We start from the raw sequence: 20,695 nt of genomic DNA on the forward strand, positions 1-20,695 counted from the left end.
CAACAGACACCTAGTAGATAAGATTTTGACCAACAGACACTGTCTGTCTGTCTGTCTGTCTTCTGTGTCTGTCTGTCTGTCAAAAATTTTGGAGCAGATCTGATCCGACTCACAGGCGGAGGTAATTCGCCTTTTTCACTTCCCGCCGTGTGTGTGTGTGTGTGTGTGTGTGTGTGTGTGTGTATATGTATAGTGTCCGATTACTCCCCATTTTCTCCCTTTATGAAAGAGTCACTCCAAACCAGCAAATCCACGACCACACTTTGAAAACCACTGCATTACCATACAGTGTACTGTGTAATTGTCCATGCCCTTTTCTCCATCACATTTAGAAAAACCCTTATAAGAGTTTTAAGCCTGGCTGGAACCAATCCAACTGCCCAGCTACAGAATTGTGACCATAAATCATTTGATTCTGAGGGAAGAAAAAAAAATTAAAATGTGAAAAAGCCAAAGGTACAAGAGTCGAGTGTGTACATAATATATTTTAAGAGTGAAGGAACTACTCATCCCATAATCCATTCCGGTATTTCCGGCTAATCAGATTAGCGGATGATTGAGCGATAGAGCGTTTCAGCCAATGGGAGTCGGAGATCACTCTGAGCGGCAGTGGGTGGGACCAGCGGTCTTGGAACTGAAACTTAGGCCTTTGTGAACACGTTACCTAGTCATTTCGTAGCCGATACCTTCAGGGAACTAATGTTCCATTCCACCACACCTAAAACTCATCTTTATGCTAGCAACCTGATTTCATAACAAGCATAAACAATTTGTCTCCTTTGTATTCTCTTCTAACTCCATCATGACCTTATTCATTGGTCCCTCAGGCCTTCTGGGTATAATGTATGAGCAGCCATACTGCTATGCATATCAAATACAAATAAATGGTCTTGTACTGGCGGTGTTGCAGCTGGAATGGGCGCTTTCACTGAGGAAATAGGCCATATTGGTGGGAAAAAATGTAAACCAATCACAGTCCAACAAATAGCACGCCTGTGTTGTTCAGTTTCACAATTTCACCACTGTCACCAGGGGGTTGACAGAGTAAGCAGTTTCTTTGAGCAATGTATGGGCAATGTTCCCAGCAACAGGCAACAAAGTGGGTCACACGGTCAGACAGCTTTTCAAAGGAGGGGGTTTCTTAATTCCAAAACTCTATAAGCTATATCTATATCTATATCTATATCTATTCTATATCTATATCTATATCTCATTGAGATCTCTTTTTCAAGAGAGACCTGTTGTTCAGATGTTACGTGTTTCCAAGGGCACCACCGCGGCAAAAGTACTGCCACAGGTCACGGTAATGGTTTGCACCATTATTACCATTTAACCATTTTAATCCAGTTAAAAACAATCACTCCCACAATACAAGAGGCAGTCATACTCATTTCATTCCAATGAGATTTAAATCCTGTTCCGGCAAAAAAATACATTTTTAAATACTGCTACAGGTCTTTGGAACAAGTTGCCTGTCCCCTCTCAAGCTTACTTCGGTTGAGAGGAGTTTCAAATTGAATCTCAAGAAATGGCTGTTAACTCATTCTCTGCCAAAGACGTACTCGGACGTACTTTTTACAATGGCGTTCTGTGCCAAAGACGTACTCGGACGTACTTTCATGTTTTGCTTGTTTACATTAGATCAGACCCTTTCCCAGCCTGTGACATTGTTTCAAGTCAAACTGATAAAAGGAACCCGCTAAATCACGTTTAGTATTTATAGTATAGTCACCCATTTAGCTCATTGAGTGCCAATGACAGCCTGAAAAAGCCCCGTGATCAAAGAGAAAACCGCTCATGCTGCAGCCCAGAGCCATGTAGATTGTTCTGGCTGCAACTGACGGTGCCTGCGAACACAGTCAATCCGCGCACACAACTGAGCCCTTCTGCCTCTGTCTGTCTGTCTGCATAGTTTCTCCACACGATTAGCCGCTAGAAAAGCAGCAGCCGACACTGAAAAGCCAAACCTTTCCCTACAGTCCGCGTGTGGCTTTTCCATTTTGCGCTGCCTGGGAGGCGGCGCACAAAAAGCACTCCGAAAATAGACGCTGGGTGCGTGAGGCTGTGTGTTACTAGTGTGGGGAGGAGTTTTCAGCTGAGGGGGGGAGCGGGGGGTGGGGCACGCAGGTCAGGACACAACTACACCACGTCACTACATCAGAAAATATTAGCTAGAGTCAGTGAATGTGCTTGAAATGCTTCAGTTCACAAAAGGCTGAATATCTCAGCTTATAATTTGAAATGCCTGAAAACGCTGAAAACAACCTATCTTCTCTGGCTCATAACTAAAGAACGGAAAATGGTATCAATAAACTTTTTTTTGCTGATGATACAATAGAGTCTCCTTGTTCTTTTTGCGTGTTCGGTGTTTACATAGTAATATCACACAATATTCTGTGGGCCTCGAGAAATCACTGAAAACGCTCTGAAACTCTGGCACTGGGAGCGTCGTTCTCCAAAAGTGGCTGGCACTCAATGAGTTAAAGAAGGAGTACGGTAGATAATGTTTTGCACTTGTTTTTTTTACTTGTTTTTCTTTTTTACTGATTGTTGATTGTATCACTGGTTGTTCTAATTGCCTTACTTATTTGTGATTGAGGACCACAATGGAAATAAGCCCTCCGGCTTTTTGTGTGTGAATCCTGACAATTTTTTAATCCGTTATGGAGACTGATATGGTGATCAGCCATTCATGTATGTTGTAAATTTTGTCAAATAAATACTAACTAACTAACCAACCAGTAAGAGTCCAACAAGATGTCAAACGAGAGCTGTTTGGTTGGTATGGTTATTATCACTCTACGACCAAAGCTCAGTGAACGAGCAGCCGATGAAAAAACAAACACTTAGTGCCTTGGCAGGCAATAGTGCCCCTGGAACAGGCAACATCTGTACATACAGTACACATATCAAATACTTTCCATTTGAAAGCATTTGATATGCGTTTAAATTGTTGTATGTGTTCTGTCAATTTGAGAGTATACTGTATGTGTTCTGTATCTACAACAGGTCTCTCTTGAAAAAGAGATCCCGGTCTCAATGAGACTACAAATGAAACAAATGAAAATGAAATAATAACTAAACAAACAAACAAAACAATGACAATACAAAGGGGCACAGAGAAAAGATGGGCTATGGAAGGTAAGTAAGAGTAGCATACGATATTAACATACAACAAATAAACGATGAATTATTCATTCATTATTTTTCACTCACTCTATTCATTCTCTGAGATGCTACTTTTTGGGGACAGGGTCAAGATAGCATTCAGCTGTGTGAGTCTCACTTTATCGTCAGCAGTCATTTTGTGACAGTGGTTGTCGCAGTTTTCAAATGGTGAATATTTCTTCTTCTTTTTTTTGGGGGGGGGGGGGGGGGTCTCAGTTTCTTTCCTGACAGCCATGTGATTATATAAACATTGGAAAGTGTCACCACACATCAGAGTTGCCCAGCATGTTGCCCTGTGTATGGCTGCTCTCATTTACTGTAGGGGTTTTGTGCCTCCTGGAGCTATGCAACACCTACCAACACATACAAAAAATCAGTATTTTAGTTTTATGAAATTACAACTGCATTCCTGTCCCAAGTCCCAGCCCAGCCACTTTCATATGATACTCTCACCCTTGGGATTCAGACAGGCTGCGTGAGTTCTCTCCTATATCAGACTTTGACTGACAGCAGCGGTATTGCAGATGTCTCGCCCGCTCACCATCTAGCGGGGAGGGGGGGGGAGGAAAGTTGGCTGCGGTGCCAAAGTGATTGTGCCTGGGGAATGGTATTTCTGACATTTGTCTGGCAGATAAAAACCACCATCAGATATGAGGAAGAAGGTCAGTGTCCCCGCTATCAGATAGCCATGGTTTGGCATCTTGTTTGATGGCTTCCTCCACCTCCACTTGGAGTGGTCCAGGGGAGTCAAGAGGCTGGATATATGGGGAGGAGCCAAGAGGCTGGAGGAGCCAAGAGGCTGGATACATGGGGAGGAGCCAAGAGGCTGGATACATGGGGAGGAGCCAAGAGGCTGGATACATGGGGAGGAGCCAAGAGGCTGGATACATGGGGAGGAGTCAAGAGGCTGGATAGATGGGGAGGAGTCAAGAGGCTGGATACATGGGGAGGAGTCAAGAGGCTGGATAGATGGGGAGGAGTCAAGAGGCTGGATACATGGGGAGGAGCCAAGAGGCTGGATACATGGGGAGGAGCCAAGAGGCTGGATACATGGGGAGGAGCCAAGAGGCTGGATACATGGGGAGGAGCCAAGAGGCTGGATACATGGGGAGGAGTCAAGAGGCTGGATACAATACATGGGGAGGAGTCAAGAGGCTGGATACATGGGGAGGAGCCAAGAGGCTGGAGGAGCCAAGAGGCTGGATACATGGGGAGGAGCCAAGAGGCTGGATACATGGGGAGGAGTCAAGAGGCTGGATACATGGGGAGGAGTCAAGAGGCTGGATACATGGGGAGGAGTCAAGAGGCTGGATACATGGGGAGGAGTCAAGAGGCTGGAGGAGCCAAGAGGCTGGATACATGGGGAGGAGCCAAGAGGCTGGATACATGGGGAGGAGTCAAGAGGCTGGATACATGGGGAGGAGTCAAGAGGCTGGATACATGGGGAGGAGTCAAGAGGCTGGAGGAGCCAAGAGGCTGGATACATGGGGAGGAGCCAAGAGGCTGGATACATGGGGAGGAGTCAAGAGGCTGGATACATGGGATACAAGCAATGCAGGTGTAATCATTAGAATTAACGAGGTCACTGGAACACCTAAACAGAATGGAAGCATAATTAATTGTATTAGTTACACCTGCTTTACTTCCTGCTTTTACCACCTCAAAACGGTTGCTGTGAAATGGATCCATTCGGGTTCTTTGGGTGACTGGTTTGCCACGGAGAAACATGGACCATTCTTTGACAAAAATAATTGGAGCTGCGGGCATTGATGAGAAGGGGGAAATCACGATTGCTGGCAGAAAAAAACTGGAACAGAGTGGTCTTATATAGCCTCAGCCAGGAAGGATGACATCACTGATGACATCATCACTGATGACATAATTACTGATGACATCATCACTGATATTCCATTGATTGTGCAACTCGGCCAAGTTGCGCATTCGCTAATTAATCGGCCCTAATTACTTACCGTAATTCAAAAATCTGCCTCCGTTAGGTCACCCGCAGGGGTGCTCTTTACACTTCACAGCTGATAATGAAAATGTGTGCTGGTGGAATGAATTTCCACTTGAAAGAGGGCATCACTCAGTGTGGCTCTCTGTGTTGACACCGCGCAAAAAGCACAAAAAGCAAACAGCGTGTGTACGAAGAGAGGGCCCTATCACTTTAAACTCAGAAAGAAAAATCCTAATCCTCTGCTCGTTTTAAATTTGCTCGTTTATAAACACATGTCAAGTCAAGTCAAGTCAAGTTTATTTATATAGCCCTAATTCACAAGCATGTCTCAGAGGGCTTCACAGAAAGTATGTCTAGCTGATTCTAGCTAACACACAGTAACAAGAATATACAGAATAAAGATAACATTTGAACATTTGAAGAAAGCAGGAGAGTGGAGGAGGGAGGGAGAGGGAGGAGGGAGGAGAGGGGGGAGGTGGGGAGAAAATAGGAAATGTGGAGAGGTGGGAGGGCGCAGGGGAAGGAGAGCAGTGGGAATGTGAGAGAGGGGAGAGGACAGAGAGGAGGAGAGAACAGAGAAGGAGAGGTGGAAGGGTACAGGGGAGGTAGAGTAGAGGTAGGGTCTAGGGTGGAGGGAGGGAGGGAGGAGAGGGGGGAGGTGGGGAGAAAATAGGAAATGTGGAGGAGGAGAGAACAGGGGAGGAGAGATGAGGGTGCAGGGGAGGGAGAGCCAGGGTAGGGGTAGGGTCTAGGGTTGGGGGAGGGGAGGAGAGAACAGGGGAGGAGAGATGAGGGTGCAGGGGAGGGAGAGCCAGGGTAGGGGTAGGGTCTAGGGTTGGGGGAGGGGAGGGAGTAGGATACGGGCCCGGATTAGGGCGAGGGTGGGGAGAAATGGGAAATGTGGAGGAGGAGAGAACAGAGAAGGAGAGGGTGCAGGGGAGGGAGAGCAGGGGGAATGTGAGAGGGAGGAGAGGGCAGAGAGGAGGAGAGAACAGAGAAGGAGAGGTGGGAGGGCGCAGGGGAAGAAGAGCAGTGGGAATGTGAGAGAGGGGAGAGGACAGAGAGGAGGAGAGAACAGAGAAGGAGAGGTGGAAGGGTACAGGGGAGGTAGAGTAGAGGTAGGGTGGAGGGAGGGAGTAGGATACGGGCCCGGATTAGGGCGAGGGTGGGGAGAAAATGGGAAATGTGGAGGAGGAGAGAACAGAGAAGGAGAGGTGGGAGGGTGCAGGGGAAGGAGAGCAGGGGGAATGTGAGAGAGGGGGGAGGACAGAGAGTAGAGGTGCAGGGGAAGGAGAGCAGGGGAAGAAGAGCAGGGGGAATGTGAGAGAGGGGGGAGGACAGAGAGTAGAGGTAGGGTCTAGGGTGGAGGGAGGGAGTAGGATACGGGCCCGGATTAGGGCGAGGGTGGGGGGAAAATGGGAAATGTGGAGGAGGAGAGGACAGAGAAGGAGAGGTGGGAGGGTGCAGGGGAAGGAGAGCAGGGGGAATGTGAGAGAGGGAGGAGGACAGAGAGGCAGAGAAGGAGAGGTGGGAGGGTGCAGGGGAAGGAGAGCAGGGAGAATGTGAGAGAAGGGAGAGCAGGAAGTGGCAGGGATTCAGGAAAATAGGGGAGAAGAGGAGAAGGAGCAGAGGGGGGGGAGAATGAGGAGAGAGCAGGAGAAGGGAGGGGGGGGCGGTGGGATGTGGGGGAGGAAAGAGCATGGAAAGAGAGGAGAACAAGAAGGGGGAAGAAGGGAAGAAGCGGGGAAAGGGGGAAAGAGAGGGGGGGGGGAGAAGATCAGACAACTGACTACTCTAAGCATTAACCAGAGCTAACTGGGACATAGTATCTAGCTAATCTACAGCCTAATCTGGCCTATCCTACCCTGCTCTAGTCTGATTTTAGCCTGAACACTAACAGGTCAGCCTTAGGCTGTAGCTAATCTATCGCCTACCTAAGCTGTTCTAAACCAACCGGCAGCCCTCGACCAGTGATGAAGAGCACCGATGCCCCCCGACCCGGCCCCCGCCCACATATGGCGTGGGAGGGAAGGCCAGGCCGGGACACAGCGGCACCCCCTCACCCCCAGTGAACGCAAGAAAACCTTTCCACCATATGGATCGCCGCATGGATTGCCCCAGTGACTTGGCTGAGGAGGAACCTTGTGAGGTCGTTGTGCTAGGGGCCAATTGCTGCGGCCCAGGCGGACCCAGCCCCCACGCGACCCGCCCCCCCAGCCCCCAGCCACCAGCATAGTGACTGAGAGCGTGAGAGCAGGCCACGCGGGGGACGGGCCCACCCACCAGGCCACAGCAGCGGACCCCCATCTGGGGACTCCCCTCCGAGACAGGCCGAGAGATGCCGGGCTAAACCATGCACAGAGTTTCCGATAATGAAACTCTGTGAATGGTTTATTATGGAAATAAAATGTACACATCTATAAGTTACTGCAGAAGTGTGTGTGTGTGTGTGTGTGTGTGTGTGTGTGTGTGTGTTTGTGTTTGTGTGTTTTGAAATTTCAGGTGACCCCATTTAAATTCCAGGTGACCCCACTCGGGGGTGCGACCACAAGGTTGGGAACCACTGCCATGTTCCCTCAACGCCATTATTAATCACATCTGCTAGCAACCTGATCTTTTGTTTTGTTTCTACCAACAGGATTTTTGCTCCAATAAAAAGGATTGGGACAAGGATTGCCAAATAAAATGTTGGGTGAAAAGTCACAAAGGATTGATATTGTTAATGCAGCATATGTTTTTCCTCTCCATTCGTATGAATGCTGGAGTGTTATCCAACACCTGGCATAAAACCACTTGGATCTAATTGGACACTGACATACATTATTGGTAAGAGCAGAAGTCCACAGTATGCTGACCAAAAATCAAGCATATCTCTATTTTTAGGCTGAATGGTGATACACACTAGTGCAGGGGTGGGCAACTATTTTTCATGGGGGGCCACATGAGAAACCCAGATTGTTGCCGGGGGCCGAACAAATATTGTCATGCCGTAACCCATGGATGGGCAACTTTGATGATAGAGAGGGCCACAAAAAATGTCCTCGCTACCAGATTTTGCTGAGGGCCGAACGGCGCCAGCGTGAAAGATTTTGGGTATTTGAAGCCAGGTTTAGAGGAATAACTCATTTTAAATTAACAGTTGTGATATCATAATTCAGTCTTAACCACCAATATTTGATCCTTTTCCTCACTCACTCCTATGTCACCACCTGCTCTCCCTGCAGGGCTTGAACTTAACTTTTTTCACCACCTGCCAATATGGCTGCTAGATTTTAAAGTTACCAGCCAATTAGAATTTCCACTAGCCGAAATGTTTTTCTTGAAATAAACCAGAATATGAGTGGGTTAATTTAAGCATAAGTATCAGTAAGTGGCCCGGGATTCTCAAAGCCTGTGTTGAGGGTCACACAAGAACAAAAATGCACTCTTGAAGCTAAATAAATCCAAAACCAACAAGTTAATTATTTAAATTTCTACTTCAATGTAGAACAGTAATTTCTTACACATGAGATTACTTTTAGCGTTTTAGTCATAAATATTATTGAAAGATATTCCATATTACAGACTGAAATGCTATAACAGAAGAGTATTACCCAGAATGACATGAACATTTGGACACTTATTCAGCGGGTATATTGCATGTTGCGTTCAAGTACACTGTAAAAAAAAAAAAAATTTTTTTTTTTTTTTGCAATTCCATCGCGGGCCACACAGGGGGTGCCCGCGGGCCGCATACGGCCCGCGGGCCGTATGTTGCCCATGTATGCACTAGTGTGTATCACCATTCAGAACATGCAAACTCCACACAGAAAGGACTTGGGACGGACCGAGGTTCGAGCCCGGGACCTTCTTGCTGTGAGGCAACAGTACTAAGCACTGATGACATCAGGATTGATTTGTGTGTGTAAGTGATGTCATCGGTGATTATGTCACCGTTTAATCACTGTCAATGTCTATGTGACATCATCAGTGATTTATGGCATCACTGATTATGTCACAATATTACAAAACACACATTCCATCAATATCAATCCTGAACCTTGAAAGTACCTGGCTAACAGGGTAAATCAAATGTAAAATTTTAAAAGAAACTTCTCAAATTTGTATATCATCATCAGTGTCACAAATCACTTATGCACAGAGCAATTGAGACATCTTCAGTGATGTCATAATTCTTCTCTACTTACGCATAATAGCCATTGTGACATCTTCAGTGATGACATCAGAATTGCTCAAGTGACATCACTGATGACATCATCACTGATGACATCATCACAGACAACATACAATTGTTCGAGTGACATCACTGATGACATCAACACTGATGACATCATTGCCGATGACATCACAATTGCTCAAGTGACATCACTGGTGACATCACATTTGCTCGAGTGTAAACGGTGATATATGACATCACTACCATGCCTCATCACTGTCTGTGACATCATCAGTGATATATGACATCTTGATATATGCTGCATTCATTTATAACATTTTATAACTCTGAGGTCTTAAATTGACCCTCGCTACTAGCAAAAATCAAATAAAACGCCACGTTAACTCAGTTCCAACTCGCAAACTCGGGTATTATTTCTCAACCCCTATCTGCTGCCAGCATGTCATTTAACCCATTTCAGACGGGATGACGTTCGCGTCATTCTCCCTTTAAAGACGGGATGCCGTTCGCGTCAATATACCTTTGAAGACGGGATGACGTATACGTCAATTTGTAGTTTAGCTGTAGTTTTTCGCCTATTTCCGGTCTCTAGGCAAATGAAATCATTCAGAAAACACACGTGGGGTCTCGCAATGCATTCTGGGGAGGAAAAGTTTTTCTTTCTTCACTTTGAAGCGGACCTGTAGCGATGGAGGAAGAAAATAATATTAGCGAAGGAAGCGATTTTGAAGACGCGGAATATTCCGAACATTCCACCGTTGATGAAGAGTTAAATGATGACCCAGTTACAGACCCAGATTGGCAGCCCTTGGACAGAGATCAGTGGGTCAGAACTATGTTTCAGGATGACGATGAGGATGAGTCTGACGAAGATGACCAATTCCAAGGCTTCCATGGAAACTGGGTAACGGAGCAGCGCTGTTACCGTCCTGTGCCGGTCAAAGCGTTCAAAAGGGTGCCCGGGGTGAAAAGCGGTGTTGGTTTACAAGCCGATTCCACACCTCTATTTTCTTTCGAGAAAATTTACACGGAGGAAATGTGGGACCGTCTTGTCACGGAGACGAACCGATATGCCGACCAGAGACGCACAATTCCCCCAGCCAAAAAAGCAGCCAAGTGGACCCCGGTAACAGTGAAAGAAATGAAAACATTCATTGGGCTGTGTCTCGCCATGGGGATAATGAAACTTCCCGTCCGAAGAGAGTACTGGCGGCTATCCAAAAACATCTTCAAAACCAACTTCGGCCAGAATATGTCCCGGGACCGATTTGACGCCATTTGGAGGTAGGCTAAGAACAATAATATTATCCTTGTTATTATAACCATTGCGTGATATAGATGCGCCCCATTGAATAGGATGCGCTATATAAATAATAGTAGTTTGATAGATAAAATGTAACATTAGTACCATTGTTATGATGCCCTAAGGGAAATGAAATATATTGCAAATGTATTAGAAGTGTAGTGGGAGTATTGCCATTGTAGCGAGCTTATACACTGGGGTAAGAAACCCCTGCTGGGCTCGGCTGCTACACCTATTGTGTGTGGGCAAACACCTAGTAGGCCTATTGTTATTCAATTGTCAGGAATGTGGAGAGAATGCGCTTCACTCTTTGCACCAAGACAGACACTGCACTTAGACAGACCCTGTAACCCTCAAGTGTAACTAACCTATATAATGATATAGCCTACAATTTTTCATTTCATCCAAGATGTGTCTACTTGTATATAATATACAATACAATATACAATATTGTATACAATATACAAGACATTATATTGTTTATAATATATTGTAATATGTGTCTAATTACCCCCCCTCCCCTACCCCCCCTCTTCCATCCTCCCCTCTCTCACCTCTTCAGATACCTTCACCTCCAAGATAACAACGCACGAGGCGACCCAGCTGATAAGCTCTGGAAACTGCGCTGGTACCTGGACTTCCTGAACCAGCGCTTCCAGGACCTCTATGAGGTCAACGGCACAGTCAGCATTGACGAATCAATGATCAAGTTCAAAGGCAGGCTTGGCTTCCGGCAATACCTGCCAATGAAGGTACTGCTGATTGATTGATCAAATTGTCTCACCTCTATTTTGCCTATGTAACCTGCATCTTTTGGTAATGTGTGAAATAAACATTCATTCATTCATTCATTCCAGCCAACCAAATGGGGCGTGAAGGTTTGGGTGATGGCGGAGAGCTCAACAGGCTACGTTCCGCACTTCAAAGTAAGGAAAAAAATCAGCACACCAAGAATATGCAAATATGTATTCTGTAATGTGTTGTTATTTGAGTGACCTTTCAAGCACCCAAGGCCCTTCCTCAGACTTGTGTTTCTTCTTGCAAACTCCCCAGGTGTACACAGGACGTGAAGCGGCGCCGCAGACGGGCCTGGCACAGCGCGTGGTGCTGGACCTCGCCAAGCCATACAATGGCACCTTCCTGTCCATTTATATGGACAACTTCTACACCAGTGTAGAACTCCTCCAGGAGATGAACGGCCTTTTCCTGTACGGCTGTGGCACCCTTCGGGCCAATAGGAAGGGGCTGCCGAAGGACCACAGCCTGACAAAGAGGGCTGCGCTGGGGAAGCACGAGTTCCGGGTGGCACAGCAGGATGACCTCACCTTCTGCGTGTGGCAAGACACAAAGACGGTGATGGTCTTGTCCAATCACCATGACCCCAGCGCAACAGGGACTGTAAGGCGGAGGAGAGATGAGACCCACCGGGCTGATGTGGTAGTGCCCGCTTGCCTGGCGGACTACCAGAGCCACATGAAAGGTTTGTTTTACAGATTTATGTTTTATAAACAAAAATTAAAATACTGTAAGCTTATATTCACTGAGGTCATTTGAGTGAAAATGTATGTATGTAAACAGAGTTCCATGTGTGTTCCAGGTGTGGATCTCCTCGACCAGATGATTGGATACTATGGTTTCGATCATCGGTCGAAGAAATGGTGGCGGCGTGTGTTCTTCTGGGGCCTGTCTGTGTCGTGCTACAACGCCTACGTTGCAGCCAGGTCTGTTGGAGGAAGGCACAAACATTACAAGGACTGGCTGGAGACCTTGCTGGAGGAGCTCATCACACCGGTGACAAGGAGGGCCCCTCCTGTGATCCCTCCTCCTTCTCCTCCTCCTCCTCTGTCCCCAGCTTCCAGACCAGCCTCTCCATTTGGCTCTCCTTCCACTCCAGAGAGCAGGGGAGCCTCCCCAGCACCAAGCACATCGAGCAGGGCAGCCTCCCCAGCACCCAGCACGTCAGGAGAAGCCACAGGTCCCCCAATGCACGACTTCGGGAAGGTGTTTGAGAAGCGGAAGCTCTGCAGGGAGTGCCAGTTGTTGCTGGACAAAAAAGATGTAGTAGGCAGTGGGCTAACTGTGTATGGCTGCATACAGTGTGACCTGCCTGTCCACATTGAGTGTTTTGGAAAACACTACAGACATTTTTTGTAAGTGTTTGCTAAACACTAGCTGACACTTTAGACACTTGCCCCTTTGATGGTAAATGGACTGCATTTTTTTTTATGGTTGCAAGGGGACACAAGGGGGCAGTGTGGAGCACATTTTTGATTTTATTTGAGTGGTTTGGAGTGATTTGTTGCTTGTTTTTTCATACGTTTTTTAGTTTTTTAAAAAATTTCTGTGTTTACAGCAATATTTGACAATGCTATTGAATTGTCATACCAATAAACACCTTTTACAAGGAAAGCCACATGTGTCAGCTCTCAAATGCCTTTTAAAGTGTGTTTTTATCTTCTACAGAGGCTGAGATATCACTATTTTAGTAGGCGTTGACATTTCTATGAAAAGTTCAGGATTTGGGGGTCTATTATCAAATCGGACTTAGGTTTTAGAGGCTATTTTTTAGGCGAAAATAGGCTGAAATGGGTTAACACATTCACTGCCAGACGTTTTTTTTTTACTGTAGTTAGCTTCTGCCAGAGGGTTTTTTTGAGGATTCTGGCTCATCTTTCAAGACCCGAGGATTCTTTTCTGCTAAGATTTTGTGAACACACAATATCTCAAAAGAACTAATAGAATGTGTGCTTTCTCTGTCTAAAAGAGTTAGTTTGTAGAGTTAGTAGTTATGTAAGCATTAGCAGTTGAATACAGCATGGTTTCAGCGTCAGAAAAATTATTCAGAGATAAACGGCTTTTTGTGAAATTCGATAGAACAGTCACTTTAACCATTCATTTTTGGCATCAGTAAGAGTCAGACATCTAAACAATAGTTTTGAACAGTAATTTCCTCCATAACAGCAGGAAACCCCCCTCTGCTTCCAACTCCTCCCTCCGTGTGTGTTCTCCTCCTGCCTCCCTGGCTCTCCAGCGGGCGTGTCACAACGAAGTTGCTGCTGCCTGGCTGCTGCCTGTTTGCGCGGCCGCTGTTTGAGGAAGTCTGGGTGGACTCGCTCGTTTCGTGGAGTTTTGGTTGAGAGCTTTGATGCGATTCTGGTCATATTTATGCTGCGTGTTTCAAAGTGTGCATCCAATCTATTCTTGGAACCCCCACCGTTGCCACCGCTGTGCATCAGCGCGAAAGTGAAAGCGTTTTCGCCATCAATTTTACAGTATGAGAACGGCTTCCTCGCGCTTTTCCCTCCAGTTTTGGGTCGCCTCTTTCTACTGTGGAGAGACATGTCGACACTCAGTGGGTCGGTAAAATAGATTATACACATTCAATACCTCCAATTCTGGTGTAGGAGACGTAAAAGGGTTAGATCAACGTCCCACCGTCAAAAAAAAAAAATCGATTCTGAAAACGTGTTAACACGTCGTTGGCAGTCAACAGCTGGATTCTGAAAACGTGTTAACACGTCCTTGGCAGTGAACGTGTTAACATCATTTCAACATCAACATTTTCAAATAAAAGAGAACAGTCCTCACAAACATGGTCAATAATGAATCTGGATATATCTTTCCACAGCTTTTTTGTATATGAGCAATACCAGAACATGTGAAAAATATTCTGTGGTTGATCTTTGCAGAATGAGCAGTTTGCATCAATATCAGGCTTAAAACTAATCAGGAAGCAGTTGGTTGGATAGTATTTGTGAATTCTATGAAATGGAACCTCTTTAACTTTATTGGTTAGTTAATGTATGAGGTGGTGACCACACCTCAGGCCAACTAATTAATACCAGTGACTAATTATTCCAATAAGCACAGGTAACAAACACCAGGGGTCGAAACAACAACATCTTGGAACAGAGAGCGAATAGCTCCGTTATTATTTTTAGAGAGCGATGAGAAGCAGGTTTTCGCAACAGAGGAGGTAAGTGGGTAGGAGGCGCCTGTATAGGGTGTTAGCAGTCTAATAGCCGGTGCTACTAATAGCGTCCATGGTTTTGCGACCCCCCCCCCCCCCCCCCCCCCCCCCCGGTGGTGTGACTGACAGACACCGGAGGATCCACCGGAGGAGACGGAGTCCGAACAGTCGAGCAGTGAGGGAGGTCGGCGTGCTGGCGTCTGGGAACACAGAGGTCGAATAGCAAGGCGGCCGGAGGGAGAAACATTGAGGAGGAGGTGGACCCCCAAAGCTGGAATTTGTGTAATATTCTGTGAGAGGCAGCGATGTGCCGCAAGGCATCCAGTCTGCTGGAAAGCCATTAGAAGAAGAAGGTTTTAAGACATGAAACTTTGAAGCTCGAATGTAGGTCAGAGGTGACGTGTTTGGCACTTGCATGCGAATGCAGCAATAGACCCACGGTGATGTCCGTTGGATATTTCACGTGCGCGTCCAAGAAACGGTATGTTAATAAAAAATTTCAATGACATCACTGATGATGTAATGATGTGATGATGTTACAATGTCCAGTGAACGGATGTCAAATGATGATGTCACTGCATTTACATTGTGACAACATCAGTGATGTCATAAATCTTCTGTGGTGTTTTATGGCATTGGCATTACTGCCTCCTTCTGGATTTATCCATCCACTGATCCACTGTTTCTGTCCCATCGGCGATTTGTGACAGACACTGATGATGCCATAGGCATTGTGGCATCATCAGTGATGTCATAGATCTGTCCCTGCTGAGGCTATAAGTAGGACCAATAGACTGGTATGACATCGTGCACCACAGACTATACTACTTTACTCAAGTGATGGAGGAGACACCGAATGAAAACCCAGAAATGAGTCAAGGCAGGCATCAGGCATCTTCCCTAAAGGCTTTCATGCTGAAAAATAGCACAAAAAGCAATGTCAACCTCTATGATCACCTGATACGTTTACTGAATAAGGTGTATATTGAGCGTCCGGAAAATGTGGTTGATGTGATCGAGGATATGAGCCGCGATCTGAAGCGAGGTGCGTTCGAAGCCAAGCAGAGCACCCTGCGGGACGCCCCTCAGACCACGGCCGCCCAGCTGCTGGCGGAAAAGCAGTGCCTGCTTTTCAAGAAGATGGAACAAGGCGACGACACCGAGGACGAACTGCTCGAAACGCCTCTTCCTAACGTGAACGAGATCGGCTTCTACCTGGAGCAGGCCGGGGTGGGCGTGGGTCGAGAAGAGATGCAGAGGATCTTCCTGGCGCTGAAGCGGCTGGTGGAGACCGAGCAGGTGCTGCTGTGTTGCCGACTGTGGGGCAAGATCCTGGGAGTGGAAAGCAGCTACGTTGTCGCCGAGGCCGAGTACAGAGACGGGGAGGAAGAGGAGGAGAGTGCAGGGGAAAACGCCGAGGACGAAGAGAGCGAGACCGAGGACGGCGAGGGGGAGAATAAGGAGGGGGAGGGAACGGAGGGGGAGGGAGTGATGAACGCTAAACTTCCTCAGTCGGCCTACAAGCCCCCGCCGGTGGTGCCAAAGGAAGTCACTGGAAAAGGTGTTAACAAGTATGTTTACTATGTATGCAAAGAGCCCGGCCTTAAATGGGATAAGCTACCTTCAGTCACGCCCGCGCAAATCAGCATTGCTCGGAAGATCCGCAAGTTCTTCACGGGTCGGCTGGACGCCCCGATCGTCAGCTATCCACCCTTCCCCGGCAGCGAAGCCCACTATCTGAGAGCGCAGATTGCCCGCATCTCTGCCGACACACACATCAGTCCCCAGGGCTACTACTCGTTCGGGGAGGGCGAGGAAGTCGAAGAAGGGGAGACACACGACACCGTTGAAGTCAGCGCTGACTTTGTGGTCAACGCGGTTTCTGAGATGGCAGAGGATTTGTCCCTGTGGGTCCACCATGTGCAGCACATCTTGCAGCAGGGACGCTGTAATTGGGTCAACCTCGCTGCAAAGCCGGACAACGACTCCGATGACGACGAGGAAAACGAGGAGGAGCCTGACGAGCCTGACCAGGAGGTGGGACGGCCCCTCCTCGCCCCGCTCTCTGAAGAGGCTGAAAGGTTCAACACCTCCACCTGGATCTCCAAGATGACCTCCACTCTCACCTCTCAGTATGCCGTCGCTCACCTGCGCTCGAACCTCTGGCCAGGGGCTCATGCATATGCCTGTGGAAATAGGTGGGGGAACATATACATCGGGTGGGGGCTGCAGTTTTCGGGGGAAGGCTTCAGCCCATCTGTCCCAGGCATGCCACAGGAAGAATACATCAGTGAACCAGATATCAAGGAGGCCCTGGACCCGACGCTGGAAGAGGAGCAGGCGCTGGAAGCCTCTAAGGCCTTGAAGGAAGCTGAGGAGGATTTGGATGATGAAGGGGAGGAGGATGAGGAGGAAGATGATGATGATTGAGGAAGAGCATTGGATTAGATCAGATTAGATGAGATCAAGGAGAGAATGAGGAGCAGGCTGCGAGGTTTTGACGAGACGGGGATGGAAGTGGGCAGAGAGGGAGCGGGGGAGCAGAGCACTTTGGTCGCTGCTGGAACCTCGTTTGACACTCCAAAATCGAAACAGGTTCGGAGTACAAGCGTCAAGGCAGTTTGAGGCGCGTCAGAAAGCTCTTGGTGTGTGTTCCCCCGTTTAAAACAATGGGTGTGCTTCCCAGCCCTGTGCGTGTGGGCCTTCAGTCTCTAAGATTGCCCTCTGAGAGCACCGGAGCAGCCTGCTGGGCTGCTTGGATAGAAGCGCGCCTAACCTCTCATCCTGCAAGTATTCACACACAGCCCTTCACAAAAAGTCCAAGACACAGTTCACACACAGCTATTCTAATCGGTTATGACATCATTATGACATCGCAAGATCACAGCAGCGCAGGGTGAAGAACGGGTGGGTGCGTGAGTGCGTGAACGGGCACTGCACTTCGAACTTGGCCCCCTGCAACCACACTCACTGGTCATCACTGATGACATAATCACCAATGACACTCACTGATGACATCCCTCACTGATTACATCACTAACTGATCATGACATCAGAATTCCTCCACACTTCAAGCAGCCCTTCAGAATACAAGCCCAACACACGCTTAGACAGCCCTTCACAATAAAACTGCCAAAACACTGTTCAGAGGTGCTACATAAGTTGGGTTCACACACACACACACACACACACACACACACACAAAAAATCACAGGATTGAGTCCTGAAACCAGGAAGTTGACACGTCCTAGTTATTTACATGGTTATAATGTTGCATTGGGGCCAGTTCTATTGAAGTGAATGGGGCAGGCAGGCTAAGTCCCACTATACACCATCATATAGTATCTACATCGTTTCACCTTTGATTCAAGAATGCTTCCACAAGATTAAAGAAAAGACGTGACGTTGACTGATCTTTGTTTTTGTTACCATGACACCATGTTGTGTCTAGAGGGGTGGGAGCAGAGTTTTCGGGGGCTGAACACCATGTTGCCACTCTTGACATTTGCGAAGTTGCAGGTTGTGTTTGATGGGCGCGGTGGAACTGTTCTATTCATCGGTGATGGTGATATTACCGTACGTTGAGAAAGTCATTTTCCATTCCATTGTGACTTGAAAACCACATTCATTCATACACACCGCTAAAACACTCCCAAGCACTTTCAAATAAACTCCATTAATATACAGCCATCATTGGCCCGTGCTGCAGCCCTCCTTGCTGTTTGCTATCCCACAGAGCCACAGCTTACTGATTGTCTCCTGCCAGGTAGCTTATAACACAAACACCATCCTTATATTAGACATCATCCATAACCGCTGGCAGCGCAAAGCGTCCCTGCTGCTCCTTAGTCTAGTGTCTCTCATTGGCTCTGACAGCTGGGCTGGATCAAGTGGACAGGCCCTGACTGTGGCTGAATGACAGAGTGCTCCAGACGGCCCGTTCGGACTGTCACTTCCCTGAGAGATCACCAGCCACTCCTGCCCACGAATACTAATGCAGTCAACATGCCTGAGGCCCGGTACTGTGTTTTAACGTGTGTGTTTGTGTGTGTGTGTGTGTGTGTGTGTGTGTGTTTGTGTATGTGTATGTGTGTGTGTGTGTGTGTTTGTGTGTGTGTGTCTGTGTGTGTGTGTGTGTGTGTGTGTGTATTGGACTGCATTTATATAGCGCTTTTATCCAGAGCGCTTTACAATGTGCTTATACATTCACCCATTCACACCCCGATGGCGGCAAGCTACCACGCAGGGTGCTGGCGCGCAGCCATCGGGAGCCATTTCTGTGTGCGTGTGATGGTGACTGTAGATGTGTTGGTGTAACGCCTGGTGAGAATTCACATGCATGTACGGCAAGTCAGGCTTTAACAGGCAAATGGACACACACACACACACACACACACACACACACACACACACACCTGCCTGCCTCTGCTACCTTGCTCTCCCCTTGCCCTTTGTTGGTGACAGGAAAGGCATTGCGAGACATGCAGGAAAGCCATTAATAAGCCTGGGATGGTGAAGGCATGGTAACACCGGCGAACGAGGTCAGAGGTCAACCATCAGCTACCTGCTAGGAACTGGGATCCTCCCCGCTCTGCTGCATCTGTCCTTAATCTGACACACTAATCCTCCCAGTTAGGTCGATCGATATGGTGTGTGTGTGTGTGTGTGTGTGTGTGTGTGTGTGTGTGTGTCTATGCCTGTATGTGTGTGTCTACAGTATGTTCATGCATGCATTTAGAGCATTGTAACCAGAAGGTCGTCGGTTCAATTCCCGGGACCGGCAGGATAAATATGGGTGGGGAAAGTGAAAAGGCATCGCTTGCCCCTCCCTCAGGCTCATTACCGCCACCGAGGTGCCCTTGAGCAAGGCCCTTAACCCCAACCGCTCCAGTGGAGCTGCTCAGTGGCCAGCAGATCAGACTGTGGTTGTACTGGTCAGCTTCCAGGTGTGACTGTGTGTGTGAATGTGAACTAGGGATGTCGAAAATCATAATTTTTCTTGACCGACAACCGACACTCATTAGCCGACAACTGTCGGTTAACCGAGAAGATTAAAATGCGCTATTTTACTGTCTGTGCCCCATTAAACCATTAGGCCTACCAAATGCTTGATTTTTTTTCAGTAGAAAGCGTTTATTTTTACATCTACAAGCAGAAAAAAACACATTAACAAAACGAGAAGACAAGTTGAACCTTCCAGCCATCTAAACAAAAACATTCCTCGGATAGGCTATGATAGGAGCTGCACGCATTTGCAGAAGGGGGAAATACGGAGGGAAAAAACCCATACTCACGCTCACAATTCTTAAATGAATTATCTTACTGCATGTGTCGTAAATAGTCTAATAAAACCAGCAGAAACTAATTTTAAAAGCTCAGAACGAAACGTGTCGCTATTATTGAACGAATTTCCACTTTGAATAGCACATCACGACACCGCCCCAAGCCTTCACGCTGCAGGGCGCACTGACGAAGCGCTTATTGCTCTCTCCTCCTTCTGACATTCTCACTAATTCAACAGTGGTTTACCTGCTTTTGAGATCTGCAAAAAAATAGTTTGCTTCTCTCTCCACGCTTCTCCCTCTCTCTCTTTATCTGCGACGAGGGCTGTAGGTGGCTATTATGCTCTCTGTGTGTCCGGCTGCACGACATGACGAGTGCAGCAAGTCCGCACGCTGACAGCTGTCAGCATTGCGGGACTCGGGAGGATGAACAAATGAGGCAGGCTGTCCAAACTTTTTACCGATCTAATATGAGATGCAGAGAAATAATTATATATTAATAGCCGATGTGTTTAGAAGAGCATTCTCACTCTTGCTGTAATCGTTGTGGGATTATTACACCTGAGAGACAGACAGACCCGGAGAGAACTCAATTTACGGTAAAAGTGTGGATTCCTCAGTGAATCGATGTGGAAGACGCAGCTTGTTTTGAAACGCGTCATTGAAAGTAACCTCATGGTCTCATGACAGTGGCTGGAACACAGAAGGAGCATGACTGACTGGCTCGCTGTAGTCTGCACAGGGCAGGGCGTCTTCTCCCGTCTGGTCAAAGCAGAGGGGAGGCGGGGGTGTGGCGCATGTGTGGAGCTGAGTTTATCACAGAGCACATCTCGCACGC

The 20,695-nt window shown here is 47.4% G+C and overlaps 2 protein-coding genes and 1 pseudogene across 3 annotated transcripts in view; 2 read left to right on the forward strand and 1 right to left on the reverse strand.

Annotated features, from left to right (window-relative positions):
- LOC310772941 (interleukin-1 receptor accessory protein-like 1) overlaps nt 1–20,695 on the reverse strand; it is a gene marked incomplete at both ends in the record, with an annotated part of 502,589 nt that overhangs the window by 325,133 nt on the left and 156,761 nt on the right. The window lies entirely within an intron of this gene.
- On the forward strand, nt 11,797–12,862 carry LOC310774194 (piggyBac transposable element-derived protein 5-like; the record flags this gene model as incomplete). Its single annotated transcript, XM_083634262.1, has 2 exons — nt 11,797–12,085; nt 12,203–12,862. 2 exons carry the CDS (start codon nt 11,797–11,799, stop codon nt 12,757–12,759), a joined length of 846 nt encoding a protein of 281 aa, XP_083490388.1. The 3' UTR covers nt 12,760–12,862.
- LOC310774196 (radial spoke head protein 4 homolog A pseudogene) lies at nt 15,488–17,005 on the forward strand (annotated as a pseudogene). The gene has a single exon. The product of its transcript is annotated as a radial spoke head protein 4 homolog A pseudogene (transcript).

The sequence above is a fragment of the Poromitra crassiceps genome (assembly GCF_964638095.1).
Source record: "Poromitra crassiceps genome assembly, chromosome: 3".
In the NCBI taxonomy this organism is placed as follows: Eukaryota; Metazoa; Chordata; class Actinopteri; order Beryciformes; family Melamphaidae; genus Poromitra; species Poromitra crassiceps.